Source organism: Sorex fumeus, unplaced genomic scaffold (genome assembly GCF_029834395.1).
Source record: "Sorex fumeus unplaced genomic scaffold, SorFum_2.1 ptg000061l, whole genome shotgun sequence".
Taxonomy (NCBI): Eukaryota; Metazoa; Chordata; class Mammalia; order Eulipotyphla; family Soricidae; genus Sorex; species Sorex fumeus.
The window spans coordinates 6,109,197-6,124,298 of NW_026606118.1; the positions used below are offsets into that span (position 1 = coordinate 6,109,197).

General features: G+C 49.8%; 1 protein-coding gene across 1 annotated transcript in view; it reads right to left on the bottom strand.

The window, feature by feature from the left end:
* The window catches only part of ZDHHC14 (zinc finger DHHC-type palmitoyltransferase 14), a 193,933-nt gene that overhangs the window by 33,468 nt on the left and 145,363 nt on the right, over nucleotides 1-15,102 (bottom strand). Inside the window, exon 3 of the mRNA XM_056125990.1 lies at nucleotides 11,583-11,741. Coding sequence (XP_055981965.1) covers nucleotides 11,583-11,741 — 159 coding nt within the window. The remainder of the gene's footprint in view (nucleotides 1-11,582; nucleotides 11,742-15,102) is intronic.

Here is a 15,102-nt window from a genome sequence, read left to right on the forward strand (position 1 = left end):
ATGAGCCTCGCAGACGGTCAGTGCCACAGCTGGACGCTGCTGGGGGGGCAGCGCTGAAGCCCCACGGGGGGGGGGGGGGCGGAGGGGTCTGTGGGCCCTGCAGCCCTGAAGGACCCACCCCAGAGGTGACTAACCGCACTGAGCCCCTGGCCACTTCTGCGCCTGCAGGCTTTCAGCCCCCAAGGGGCTTCACAGCGAGGAGAACTGTTCTCTGCGATTAGAACTTAGAATTTGGAACGGCCCACACTTTTACTCTGCATTGTTCGAATGGTCACTTTCCTAGCATACCACAAATGCAGTTTGAACTTCCTGTTATCCAAGAGTTAAAGATAAAAGTTTGAAAAAAATATATATATCAGTTAGAGGGCCAGGGGATATGGTACCCCCAGTAAGATGCTAGACGGCCCCTGGGCCCCCGATGTTGCTGGTACGGTACCCCAAAGTCATGGCTGATTAGTTTCGTGTGTTTTCACACTGTGTGATGCTTTCTAGCTTAATATGTGCCAGCAAATCACCGATTTGGGCAATGTCTCCTTTGGGGATGTTAGGGACATTTTTTTATGGCCTAGTAAAATGAATTTTTAAAAAATATTCCACAAGTAGGTAAAGAAGTTACATCTATGTTACAGAAAAGTGCAGATTTACTTAGTGTATGTTTAAGTCCTTGATCTTCTTCCATGTATTTTCTTACTGGAGTTATCACGTCCCCACACTGGTCACTTACACTGTCATCCCCCCTGCAGGTCACCTCCCCAACACCTGTCACCTCCCCCGCACCGGTCACCTCCCCCGCACTGGTCACCTTCCCCACACTGGTCACCTTCCCTGCACTGGTCACCTCCTCTGCACTGGTCACCTTCCCCACACTGGTCACCTCTCCTGTACTGGTCACCTCTCCTGTACCAGTTACCTTCCCTGCACTGGTCACCTTCCTGCACTGGCTACCTCCATGTACTGGCCACCTCTCTTGTACTGGTCACCTCCCTTCTACTGTTGACTCCCCCTGCACTGGTCACCCACCCCACCCCAGTCACCCCAGGCACTGTCCCTCTCGGCCCCAGGCTGAGCTGTCGCCTGGAGGACAGATGAAGGCTGGCCGGGCCATCTGTGTCAGCCTTATTTTTAAGTCCATCTTTTCTGTTGTAGATTGGAGGGTTCCAGAACTAGCTGACTCCAGGGAATCCGCTGGTGACCCCAACTGCCCCTGGCCTGCCGGAAGACAGATTCCCTGCCTGGGCTCCTAGTCAGACCCCACGTGTGCACACGTGATGCTGTTCGGGCCCGGCCAGCTGAGGCTGTTTGCAGTATTCCCAAACAACACCAAGGCTTTTGGGAACAAACAACCCTGAGGACGTGTGGCCAAGAGGATGTGGCGAAAGGAGGGGCTGAAACAGAGAGACATCAGGAAGGAGGACAGACAGACAGACAGACAGAAGGAGCCAGGCCCCGTGCAGCCAGCAAAATGGAGCTGGGGGAGGCGGACAGTAGGATTGGGAGAGCGCCCGCAGCTGGGCAGTGGGATTACGGCAGGCTCGGGATGGCCCTGCGGGAGGGACAGGTTCAGCAAGGCTGCAGAGGAGCCTCTGCCCGCCTGAGGGTCTTACCAGGGCCACCGCCACTTCCCACAGTCAAGGAACAGCGCGTGGATTCTGCGGGAAAGGGGCAGCCTGCAGGGGGGCACATAGCAGGAGCGTGCTGGGAGGTGGGCAGGTGTGGAGGTGCGCATGCAGGTGTGTACTAGATATGTACAGGTGTGTGCAGGTGTGTTCTGGGTACGTGTAGGTGTGGAGGTGTGTGTGCAGGTGTGTGGAGGTGTGTGTGCAGGTGTATGCTGGGTGTGTGCAGGCGTGGAAGTGTGCGCGCAGGTGTGTATTGGGTATGTGCAGGTGTGGAGGGGTGTGTGCAGGTGTGTGTCGAGCATGTGCAGGTGTGGGTGTGTGTGTACAGGTGTGTGCTGGGTATATACAGGTGTGGAGGTGTATGTTGGGTATGTGCAGGTGTGGAGGGGTGTGTGCAGGTGTGTACTGGGTATGGCAGGTGTGAAGTGTGTGCAGGTGTGTATTGGGTATGTGCAGTTGTGGAGGTGCGTGTGCAGGTGTGTGCTGGGTACATGCAGGTGTGGAGGTTGTGTGTGTGTGCAGGTGTGTACTGGGTATGTGCAGGTGTGAGGGTGTGTGTGCAGGTGTGTGCTGAGTTTGTGCAGGTGTGAAGTGTGTGCAGGTGTGTATTGGGTATGTGCAGTTGTGGAGGTGCCTGTACAGGTGTGTGCTGGGTATGTGCAGGTATGGAGGTGTGTGTGTGTGCAGGTGTGTGTTGAGTATGTGCAGGTGTGGAGATGTGTGTGCTGGGTACGTGCAGATGTGTGTACACACGTGTACCAAGTATGTGCAGGTCTGCGGATGTCTGTACCAGGATGGTACCAGGCGGTTTCTGGGGTCTAGCTCCCTGCACCCTAAAGAAGCCAGATGGAGTGAAAATCACCCCATTCTGAAATGTGAGGACAGGGGAGGGGGCAGAGAGTCGACCCAGGATCCCCAGAGGAGGCCAGGGGAGGGGAGTGTGGGGTCTGCCCTTTTCTCTGCAGACGGCCTCTCTTTTGCCCGGGTTGTTTCCCTGAAAGCTCCATTCTCAGGAGAGAGATGGGGGCACTTCACCTTCACCCTCATCCTAACATGCTCCTCCTCCCTGCCAAGGGAAGCCCGCTCCCCCCTCGTCCGGCCCGAAACAGCCGCCCTATGGGCCCCAGGAAAAGACCCAAACCCTGTCCCCACCCAGGGCGGCTGGCCTCCTCCGGTGCGGGCATCAGTGCACTCACTCCCCGGTGCAGAAGCAGAGCTGTTCGGGGAGATCTTCCTGTCTGCAAATAAACGCAATGCAATGGCCGGCTCTGAGGGACACCTCCCAGCTGGGGACAGTGGCCTCCTGATCCCACTGGGCTGCGGCTGGGCCCCTGGAAGGACCTGGTACACCTGATGTGGGTGTGACTCATGGGACAGTTTCCCCAGAAAAGCTGTGTGGAGCTTTTCTTCAAACCTGAGCTCGCCAAACTTCTATGACCAACGGCTCCCTTCTTCAGAAAAAGAAAATTACTGGTCTCTCCACCCTCAAATCTACAGTTTCTTAAATAAACGAGCAGAAAATGTCCCCAATTGCACTGTGGGCTACTCTGGGTCCCCGGGATGCTGATACCTGAGGGGGTATCACCTGCTTTGGGTGCTTGAAGTCAGGGTGAGGCCACAGAACTTGTGTGTGTGCCTCTGGTGAGGGTGACCCAGACCCTCCGTGCCAGCACTGGGGTCTTGCGCGCCCAGCTCCCCTTCCTGCTCAGACAAGTAGGGGCGTGTCTGCAGAGTGTCATTCTCCCTCAGGACTTGCAGTTTTCACAAAGGTTGTTAAAAAAGCTCCTGGGCTTTACAAATCAAAGGTTCTCATGGTCTCAGTGGGCAATTTCCATCAGAAAGAAGCGTGTCATCAACTGTTCCCCTGCAGAGGGCCTAGGGAACTGAACCTCTAATCCACATGCTACGGAGCCGATGAATGAGAGAATGACATGGACTCTTACAACGTGTTTTCTAATAATCCAAAGGAAATTTTGAAGATATTAGGTAACACGAGGTAAGTTTTATCACGATGAGAAATCTAACGCACAGACGTGAACCCATAAGAGATGAACTAATAACAATGTAAAACAGGAAAGCTAGGTCACAAGTTAACATTTCCATAAACCAAAAGTAGGTAGGTGTCCAGTAAGCCCATTGGGTTTGTAAATGAAAACTCCCCACCACCTATAAATGCTGGCCAGCGAGTCGATTGGGCCAGTAACACCGTTAGGAGGGAGTGGGTGTAATGACAGGAAGATTCGAGAAAAGAAAGTTGCATTCTGCTATATCACACAATATCCCACCCTGTGATACCATGATGACCACCCCGGAAGGGATCCCCAGGACCCCTACAGACTGATCCCTACAGACTGATCCTTGGAAGAGTTGAAAGCCACTGTGTTGCTCTGGCTTTAAAGTGTTGAGATGGACATAAATGACCTAGGGACTAATATTCCAGGAAAAGTACCAAGATCAAGCCAAGAGTCCTGTGTCCTTATGGACCCCCTCAGAGGGGGTCCACAGAGAGGCCCAAGACAGAACATCCCTCCTGCAGAGGAGTGACAGCTCTATGCCTAGGGTCCTCCTGAGAAAGCCAGTTAAAAACATCAGGGGTGAATGCTGTGCTGGTCTTCTTGCCTCCCAGGTCAGTTAACCTGCCAGTATTCAAACCCAGGACTTGGCTTTTGCCGTGCAAGCACCCCAGGCATCTTCTAGGACCCTAGGACAAAAGCAGCCCTGAGCCTCTTCCTCTTCGTCCCCAATGCTGTGCCGGTCTTCTTTCCCTCCCAGCTAGTACCCCCCTCGCCCCCCCAACACACATACCAGGTTCCTGTGGAGGCGTGGCCTCATCAGAAGTGGGCGTGGCCTAATTTTAGGCAGGTAGCCGCTCATGTGGTTACAGGTAATTTACTCATACCAAGAAATCTAGTTCCCATCCCTATACATCCAACATTAAGAAACAACACAAATCCCCACCACGTGGGGGCGAAGATGAAAAGAATCCAGAAGCCTCAGTAGGTTCTACTCACCTAAAGGACCTCTCTGAGAAAGAATTCAGATGTGAAGTTACAAAGGTGTTCAATGTATTCAATGAAACAGTCAGACAGATATCCAGTAACATGACAGAAACAATCGAGAAATTACAGGAAGAAATTAGAGCAGAAATGTCACGAATAAAAGATTCCGTCGATGAAATAAAAATCCCAGTCTGTGTCCTCAACAGTAGAATGACCACAGCAGAGGACAGAATCAGTGAGCTGGAAGATCAGCTGCACCAAGCCAACAGACAACAACAAACAGTGGCAAGAGATCTCAAAATAGCTCTAGAGCGAATCAGAGTCCTAGGAGATGATTCCAAGAGGAACAACATTAGAATAATTGGAATACCAGAAGGTCAGGGAAACAATCCCAATGAAAAAACCACGGTTAAACAAATTATTGCTGAAAAATTCCCAGAGCTGGACAATGCAGCCATTCAGATTCAAGGAGCCCAAAGGGTGCCAGCTAAAAGAAACCCTAACAAAAACACTCCAAGACATATAGTTAGAATGATAAATACCATGGATAGATACACAATACTGCAAGCAGCAAGGTCAAAGAAGGAAATCACATACAAAGGAGCACCCCTTAGATTCACAGCAAACCTATCAGAGGAAACCCTCCAAGCCCGAAAGCAATGGCGGGATATAGTGAAAAAACTCACTGAAATGAATGCTTCACCAAGAATACTCTACCCTACTAAGCTCTCATTCAAACTAGAAGGAATGGTACACTATTTTCTAGATAAACAGCAGCTCAGGAACTTCATAGACTCAAAACCAAACCTAAAAGAAGGGCTAAAGGGGCTACTATAAGACAACACAAACCCTACAAGCACAACAGACCCTTACAGAAAGATGACACAAAACCCCATAACAATAACCTCTCTCAACATCAATGGTCTAAATTCACTAATTAAGAGACACAGAGTGGCAAAATGGATTCAGAAACAGAACCCAACATTCTGCTGCCTACAAGAAACTCATTTCAACAGTCACAACAAACACAGACTCAAAGTTAAAGGATGAAAAATAATCCTGCTAGCAAACAGCTCCTTCAAAAAAGCTGGAGTGGCCATACTAGTATCCGACAATATCAATTTCGGGTTGAAAAAGATTAGAAGGGACAGCTAAGGCTATTTTTTATTCATCAAGAGATATGTACAACAGGAAGAAATCACACTCTTAAATGTATATGCACCTAATGAGGGAACAGCTAAATATTTAAAACAACTGCTAACAGATTTTAAGGAGGACACTGCTAGCAACATAATAGTAGTCAGAGACTTCAACATCCCCTTATCACCTCTGGATAGATCAACAAGAACAAAACTCAGTACGGAAATATTGGCTTTGAAAGAAGTAATAGAAGAGAAAGGGCTTATAGACCTATACAGGGCTTTACACCCCCAAAAGAAAGAATATATTCTTCTCCAGTGCACACGGAACATTTTCCAAAATAGACCATGTGCTAGGACACAAAACATACCTCAATAGAATCAGGAAGATAGAAATAGAATCAACAATCTTTTCAGACCACAATGCACTGAGAATAGAAGTGAATCACACACAGACAAGAAGAACCAAATCAAACACCTGGAAATTAAACAACTCAATGTTTAGCAACGAGTGGGCCAAGAAGGAAGTCAAGGACGAAATCAAAAGATACCTGGAAGCAAATGAGAATGAAGCCACGAGCTACCAGAACCTATTGGATGCAGCTAAAGCTGTATTAAGGGGAAAATTTATAGCTCTGCAAGTATTTCTCAGGAAGGAAGAAAAGGCCCACATAAACAACTTGACCTCACAGCTCAAGATCTTAGAAAAGGATCAACAAAAGGAGCCCAAATCAGGCAGAAGGAAACAGATAATAAAGTTTAGAGCAGAAATCAACAACATGGAAACCAAAAAAAAACAATCCGAAAGATCAGTGAAACCAAGAGCTGGTTCTTCAAGTAAATAAATAAGATAGATAAACCACTAGCAACACTCACAAAGAAAGAGACAGAGAGAGAACCCTAATAAACCGAATCAGAAATGAGAAGGGGGATATCATAACAGAAACCAAAGAAATTCAAAAGATCATCAGAGACTACTTTGAAAGTCTGTATTCCACGAAACAAGAGAACCTAGAAGAAATGGATAAATTCCTGGATTCCTATAATCTTCCAAGGCTGAATCAAGAAGATCTAGAGTACCTGAGTAGACCTATTAACATCAAGGAAATTGAAACTGTAATCAAAAGTCTTCCCAAAAACAAAAGCCCAGGTCCAGATGGATTCACTAATGAATTTTTCCAAACATTTAAAGAGGACCTATTGCTAATTCTTCTCAATCTTTTCCAGGAAATTGAAGAAACAGAAACTCTCCCAAACAGTTTCTATGAATCCCATATCTCTCTAATACCAAAAGGAAACAAAGACACCACAAGAAAAGAAAACCACAGACTGATATCTCTGATGAACATGGATGCGAAGATTCTCAACAAAATACTAGCAGATAGAATTCAACAACTCATCAAAAATATCACACACCATGACCAAGTACGATTAATCCCAGGGATGCAAGAATGGTTTAACATTTGGAAATCAATCAACATAATCCATTATATCAACAAAAGAAAAGATAAAAACCATATGATCATGTCAATAGATGCAGAGAAAGCATTTGACAAGATCCAGCACCCATTTATGATGAAAACCCTCGCCAAAATGGAACTTTCCTCAATATAGTTAAAGCCATCTACCACAAGCCTACAGCAAGCATCATCCTCAATGGGGAAAAACTGAGAGCCTTCCCCCTAAGATCAGGGACAAGACAAGGATGCCCACTCTCTCCGCTGCTGTTCAATATAGTACTGGAAGTACTTGCAATAGCGATTAGGCAAGAAAAAGATATTAAGGGCATCCAGGTAGGAAAGAAAGAAATCAAGCTCTCACTATTAGCAGATGATATGATACTATACTTAGAGAACCCTAAAACCTCTACCAAGAAACTCCTAGAAACAATAGACTTGTATAGTAAAGTTGTAGGCTATAAAATCTATACCCAAAAGTTCATGGCTTTCCTATACGCAAATAGTGAGAGAGAAGAAAGTAACATGAAAAAAACAATCCCGTTCACAATTGTGTCCCAGAAAGTCAACTACCTAGGAATTAGTTTAACTAAGGAAGTAAAGAACCTGTATAAAGAAAACGGCAAAATGCTACTTCAGGAAATAAAAGAGGACATGAGAAAATGGAAAGATATCCCCTGCTCATGGATCGGGAGAATTAAAATTGTCAAAATGGCAATACTTCCCAAAGCACTGTACAAATTCAATGCGATCCCTATAAGGATACCCATGACATTCTTCAAAGAAATGGAGCAAACACTCCTGAAACTCATACGGAACAATCAGCCTCCACGAATAGCTAAAGCAATTCTTGGGAAAAAGAAAGTGGGAGTTTTCAACCTCCCTAACTTCAAACTCTACTACAAAGCAGTAATGATTAAAACAGCATGGTACTGGAACAAAGGTAGAGCTGCAGACCAATGGAACAGGGTGGAATATACTGACAGCTCTCTCCAAACATATGATCATCTAATCTTTGATAAGGGATCAAGAAATGTGAAGTGGAGTAAGGAAAGCCTCTTTAACAAATTGTGCTGGCAAAACTGGAGAGCTACGTGCAAAAGATGGGCTCAGATCTCTGCCTAACACCATGTACAAAAGTAGGATCAAAATGGATTAAAGACCTCAACATCAGACCAGAATCCATAAGGTACATTGAAGACAAAGTTGCCAAAACCCTCCATAACATTGAAGTTAATGGTATCTTTAAAGGTGTCACATCACTGACCAAGCAAGTGAAAACAGAGATAGACAAATGGGACTATCTTAAACTAAGAAGCTTCTGCACCTCCAAAGAAACAGGGACCCAAATACAGTCTACAGAATGGGAAAGGGTATTTGCCCAATACCCATCTGACAAGGGGTTGATATCAAGGATATACAAAGTACTGGTTGAACTCCACAAGAAGAAAACATCCAACCCCATCAAAAAATGGGGCGATGAAATGAACAGAAACTTTCTCAAAGAAGAAATCCGAATGGCTAAAAGGCACATGAGAAAATGCTGTACATAACTAATCATCAGGGAGATGCAGATCAAAACAACAATGAGATATCATTTCACAGAGACTGGCCCACATCCAAAAGAACAAAAGCAACCGGTGCTGGCGTGGATGTGGTGAGAAAGGGACCCTCCTTCACCGCTGGTGGGAATGCTGACTGGTTCAGCCCTTTTGGAAAACAGTATGGACGATTCTCAAAAAATTAGAAATTGAGCTCCCATCTGACCCAGCAATACCACTTCTGGGAATATATCCCAGTGAGGCAAAAAAGTATAGTTGAAGTGACATCTGAAATTGTTTGTTCATTGCAGCACTGTTTACAATAGCTAGAATCTGGAAAAAACCTGAGTGCCCGAGAACAGATGACTGGTTAAAGAAACTTTGGTTCTACACAATGGAGTACTATGTAGCTGTTAGAAAAGATGAAGTCATAAAATTTACATACAAGTGGTATTACATGGAAAGTATCATGCTAAATGAAATGAGTCAGAAAGAAAAGGACAGACATAGTAAGATTGCATTCATCTAAAGTAACAATATAGGAGACTAACACCCAAGAATAGCTGAGATAAGTACCAGGAGGTTTATTCCATGGCTTGGAGGCCAGAGACACACACTAGGGGAAAAGGCAGCTCAGATAGAGAAGGGAGCACCAAATAAAGGGTGTTGGGAGGATCCTCCCAGGATGGGAGATGCATGCTGGAAGTAGATTATAGACTGAACATGACTGCCACTCAATGCCTCTTTTTCAAACCACAGCACCCAAAAGGAGAGAGAGAACAAAAGGGAATGCCCTACCACAGAGGCAGGGTGGGAGGAATACTGGGATCAGTGGTGGTGGAGAATGGGCACTGGTGGAGGGATGGGTACTTGATCATTGTATAACTGAAACCCAAGCACAAAAATTTGTAAGTCTACAACTGTACCTCATGGTGTTTCACTATTAAAAATTTTTTAAAAACCATCAGGGGTTATTAATATTAGTACTAATAGCAACTGGTAAACAAAAAGTAAAATCCATGAAGCCATTCAGAGTCCAGACGCACAGGGAGACGCTGCAAGTCAAAGCCTGAGCACAACCAGCTCACCCCACTATGTGTAGGGAAGCCCAGACAAGACCACTTCAGTGATAAGGGCCTATGACCACTTAGAAGGGAAATAGCCAATCATTAGTTGAGGTACTCTCTACTGGTCAGAACTGCAACAGCTAAGATACTTTGCAAATGGGCATACATCTGGCGGGAGCGAGATCGAGTCCTGAGTGCCTATCCGGGCAGACCATTCGAGTACTTCTTGTGCTCCAAGTTGCAGTTCTCTTGTGGAGATCAGGGGTGGGGGGGGGAGTGGGCATTGGTCTATACCCAGTGGCTTGGTGTTTGGGAGTCACTCTCAGCAGTGCTCAGGGGACCTGTGGTGCCAGAGATCCAAAAGGAGCCAACTGCATCTAGGACAAGCTCCTCACCCGCCGTCCCACCTCCCTGCCCCGAGCTGCAGTTCCAAAACCTCGATAGACATGAGCTGTCACCCTCAAGCTACAGACTCGATCAGACTTCAGTTTCTCGGCCAGCACAGCGAACGGTTACAGGACATCTTCCCCACAGTCAGGCAGTAGCTGAACTCATTTAGTTTCTCTACTATCCTGTGAGGTGGGAACTGTTGCTGACTCAGGGTAGAGACGAAAAAGTGATAGTTACGTTTGTCTACACAAATCTATTGTTTGCACTCAGCCGTGCGGTTCAGTTCCAGGTTTGTACCTATGGGCAAACTGCGACATCAGAAAAGGCTGAAGCCCAACCAAAGGATGGGAAGTAATTTACCTGGTTACTAAAACAAGACAAGGCCTGCCGGGGAAACACAGCTGTCCCACCAAATTGCAGGTGATTAGCGTCAGAATACAGTAAACTGCTTCTAGTTAGAAGCAGACTTGCTCTTCACAGCAGGCAGTGCATTAAAACATTTGCTTTTCCCCATGAATTGCCGAATTGCCGCTCCAAATTCCAGACCTGGCAAAGGGGTTGGCCAGCCAAAGCGTGTTACCAAGGAAACGAGGCAGCTTCCGGAGATGCCCGCCCTTCAGACACAGCCAGCAGAGGATGCTGAGGCTTTTCCTCCCAGAAAAGTTACAAGTTGTTTCTATGCCAGGTAGGCACTGGGGCTGCAGACAAAGGTGTGGGCAATGTGTCCCCAAGGGTGGAAAAACCCCCATCCCTTTCTTACACGGGCCCTGCAACTTGGGACTTTGAACACCTCTCCCAGCCTCATCTTTCAGCAGCACCAGCCTCGGAAAATATGCCACTTGGGTAGCAAAGGGACAGGAAAGGCTCTGCAAAGAAGTGCCGGGACCTGGGACCCTGCGAGTGGCAGAAATCTCGGGTTGGGTCTTAGGGAGGAGAATCCCTGCAGGAAAAGGGGACAGGAAAAGGGGACAGGGAGGGGGAGTCAGCAGGTCCCTTTCCTGCTCCTGAGCCACAAAGTGGGCACATCCAAGTGTGCCCACTGGCTCAGTCCTGGAGGGACCGGAGGGCACAGGGTCTTTCCCCAGTGAGGGAACAAAGACCCTGTGTTTGCAGAGCCCTGATGCAGCCTCCTGCAGCGTGGGGTGCAGCCGGATGAGAAGGGAGAGGAGGAGCCTGGGTAATGCCAGGTTTGGAGAATGCCTTCGTGGCGGGAGGCAAGTACACAGAAATATTAACTGGGGCCGAGCTGTTCCGTTTCCAGGCACAGATTAGACACCCATGCTGCGTCTCCAGCACCAGGTCTATTCAGAGGCGACCAACTTGGGGGGCCCTGCCGGCCCGGGGGCGGGCCAGTTCCCTCGGCTACTCACCTACGCAGTTATCACAAAGGCTACAGTGAGAGGCACGAGGGGGCCGGAAAATCTTGCAGGTGAAACAGTATTTGAGTTTCACGGTCTGGCCGTTGATGATGACTTCTTTGGTTCTGGGGGGCGGGCGGTACCCCCCTGAACTGGTGCCATTTGCGACATCTGGAGGAAAGAAGGAAAGAACACGACCTTAGCATAATCACGGGGTACAGGGCCTACCCGGGCCCCAGATGCACAATCTGTGCTCCTGCCAGCATCCCGCAGGCCTGACAGCATCCCGCGGGGCGTGGCCGCGTGACCGAGCCCTGGCCAATAGCGTGTGGGCACACAGCCGTGCTCCATCAGTGGGACCCTCTCCTCCGCGCTCCGCCCCTTCTTCCCCTCTGGTCCCCTGCGTCCACCCCACGCGGCTCCAGCACGCGACTGACCTCTTCTCTCGTCCCCACATTCCTGCTGCTGAGAGCCTGGGCTTCATTTGTCCCACTTGACGGTGGTGTACTCATCAATAGGTACCCAACTCTCTCAGGGTGTACCCCCAATCCATCTCAAGAATCTCTGACCCCTCCCCAGAGCTGGGGAGATACTAAAGGGGGCTGGAGGGAGTGCTCTGCATATGGAGACTGGCTGTCCCACCCCCATCCCCCACGCCCTCCACCTCATTACCCCCCACTTCCCTGGCCGGACACCACACCAGGAATAGCCCCAAGCACCACTGAATGTGGCATCCCCAGATGGGGTCTCCCCACTTTGCTACTGGTGTGCCTCAAAAATCCCAGGCACTGGATGACTGGGTGGGTGGGGAGAGGCTGACAGGGCTGTGTGTAGCCTTAAGCGGGAAGGCTGCGTGTGGGCGGCCCCGCACTCAAGAGGAGAGAACTTGGACTGCAACATATGTGTGTGTCTGTATGGACATTTGCACATCAGCAGACCGTCTAGGGGAGGAAGGAGTTCTGTGTTTTGTTAGTCAGGCCAGCACTCTATGCTTCTGGAGCTCCATGGGGCAGTGGTCACAAGTCGCCCCCTGCTCAGTGCTTGGGGACTACTGCCCGGGTGCCTGCAGGCCTGGCCAGTGCAGGGATCAAACCTGGGTTCCTGCAGGCAAAGCCCTCTAAGGTCTCTCCCCAGGGTCTTTCATGGCATTCTAGAACTCCTCTGGGAAATATAATTATGTATTTGCTTCTAAAGCTCATTGTCCCTGAATCAGAGAGGGACAGACATAGTAAGATTGCATTCATCTGGGGAACATAAAGTAACAAAATGGGAGACTAACACCCAAGAATAGCTGAGATAAGTACCAGGAGGTTTATTCCATGGCTTGGAGGCCAGCCGCACACACGCTAGGGGAAGAGGCAGCTCAGATAGAGAAGGGAGCACCAAATAAAGGGTGTTGGGAGGATCCTCCCAGGATGGGAGAAGCAGGCTGAAAGTAAACTAAGACCAAACATGATTGACACTCAATGCCTCTTTTGCAAACCACAGCACCCAAAAGGAGAGAGAGAACAAAAGGGAATGCCCTGCCACAGAGACAGGGTGGGATGGGGGGATGGGGAATGGGAGGGATACTGGGACCCGTGGTGGTGGAGGATGGGCACTGGTGGAGGGATGGGTGTTCGATCATTGTGTAACTGAAACCCAAGCACAAAAATTTGTAAGTCTACACCTGTACCTCATGGTGTTTCACTAATAAAAAGTAAAATAAATAAATAAATAAATAAATAAATGAATAAAATAAAGCTCATTGTCCCACCCTGAGCTCACAGTAGAGTCCCGGGGCTTGGGGTGGGTGGGGGTTTCAATTCCATCTGCACAGGTGGGGCAGGGGGACCTCAGCCCCCTGGGACCCTTGCCCTGGGGGAAGGCAGACCACCCCGGTTCCTTCTCACTGAGACCCTCCAGCATCATTAGTCGATCAAGAAGGTTCTAGGGGAGCTGGCAGAGCCGAGAAGCAGAGCCAGATGGACAGAGAGTGACCAGGGCTCTGCGTCCTGCGGCAGAAAAGCAGAGGCAGAGGGTGGGGGCTGGGGGCTGGACTTTGCGTCCAGCTGCTCTGCTCCAACAGCGCTGGGCACTGAGGGACAGCCAATCCCCAGTGCTTCTCACATACACAGATAGAGGGCACTGTGCCAGCCGCAGCATCACAGACATTTAAAAAAATATTTATTTTAGGCCCCGCGATTTATGACATTGATAAGGGCAGGATGTCATCCCAAAGCATTTCAACGGCCCAGTGCCAGCCTCCCTCCACCATGTCCCAGGGTCCCCACCCATCCTGACCCCCTACAGTACAGGGATGCTTCTCAGGAAACCAGGAAGCGGCTCCCATAGGGTCCAGCAATTCCACACTTCTGTGTTTACCCCCAGGGCCTGACAACTCTTCAGGAAAGACGCTGAGCTCCTGTGTTGGTCACTGCAGCGCTGGTCACACAGCCATAGGGACACCCATGCACACACCCCTGCTGGGAGGGAGGGTCTCAGCGAGGAAGAAACAGGACAAGGGTCCCAGGGGCCCGAGGGGCTCTCTCCCAGGCCTGTGAAGATGGGATTGAAACCCCCCACCCCCGTGCAAACCTCACTTGGAGACAGCACCGGTGGCCAAGAACTGATGGATGGAGAAACCGTCACACATGTTTGCTTCATTGCCAGTGAGAGCGACTGTCCCACTGTCCGGCCATGGGCTCAGGTCCCCCATCCCCCACTCAGGAGGTGCGAGGAGCATGGGAGCCGCAACTGGTGTGGCCCCGAGCTCCCGGTGGGTCTGGGCGTTAGTGCTGGGGACCTCGTGTTGGGGCATCACGGCATCCATCTGGAGCTCGCTGGAAAAACTGGACGGCAGTGATCGGCCATGCCAGGACCTGGGCCAGAAGCCTCATCCACCCAAGCCCCAGGCACCCCATTTCGGGAAGGAGAGGCCCAGGCCGCTGGGGAGCGGGTCACACCTGTGCACACGACCCTCACCTCATCATCCTCAAAGCTGCCCCCCAGTCCCACAGGGTCCCTGATGGGGCAGCCCCCTCCCCTTCCCCTGGCCCACAGCCACCAGGCATGTTCTCGTGCAGAGTCCTGTGGTCCAGGAACAGGGGGTGACATCTTCAGGCTGTACCCTGGGCCTGTACCTCTTTGCCTCCCCGGGACCCCCACCTCTTCACAGGGCTGAGCTCCATGAATCCGCAGACTCATGGAACCCTGGGATTTTAGGAGCCTGCGGGAGAGACCCCTCCACACCGCCTCTTCCTTCTGAGGTGACAAAGGCCTGGTGTCTCCCTGAGTCCTTTCTCCTGGCACCCCTGTATTTGGGAACGGCCGTTCGCAGCCTTTATCTTCATGGAAGAGGCAGGTTCCACCAGCAGAGGAGAGGGCGTCTCCTGCGGGAGCCCGTGCTCCCCGCCCTGAGCACGACCATCCACGGAGAGAAGCGGCACCACGGAGCTGCCCACAGGGAACCCCTCCTGGCATGAGCCCAGCAGCGGCCCTGGCCAGCGGTGTCCAGCGGGGCAGGAATGTGGCATCAAAGGCGCCTTCCCAG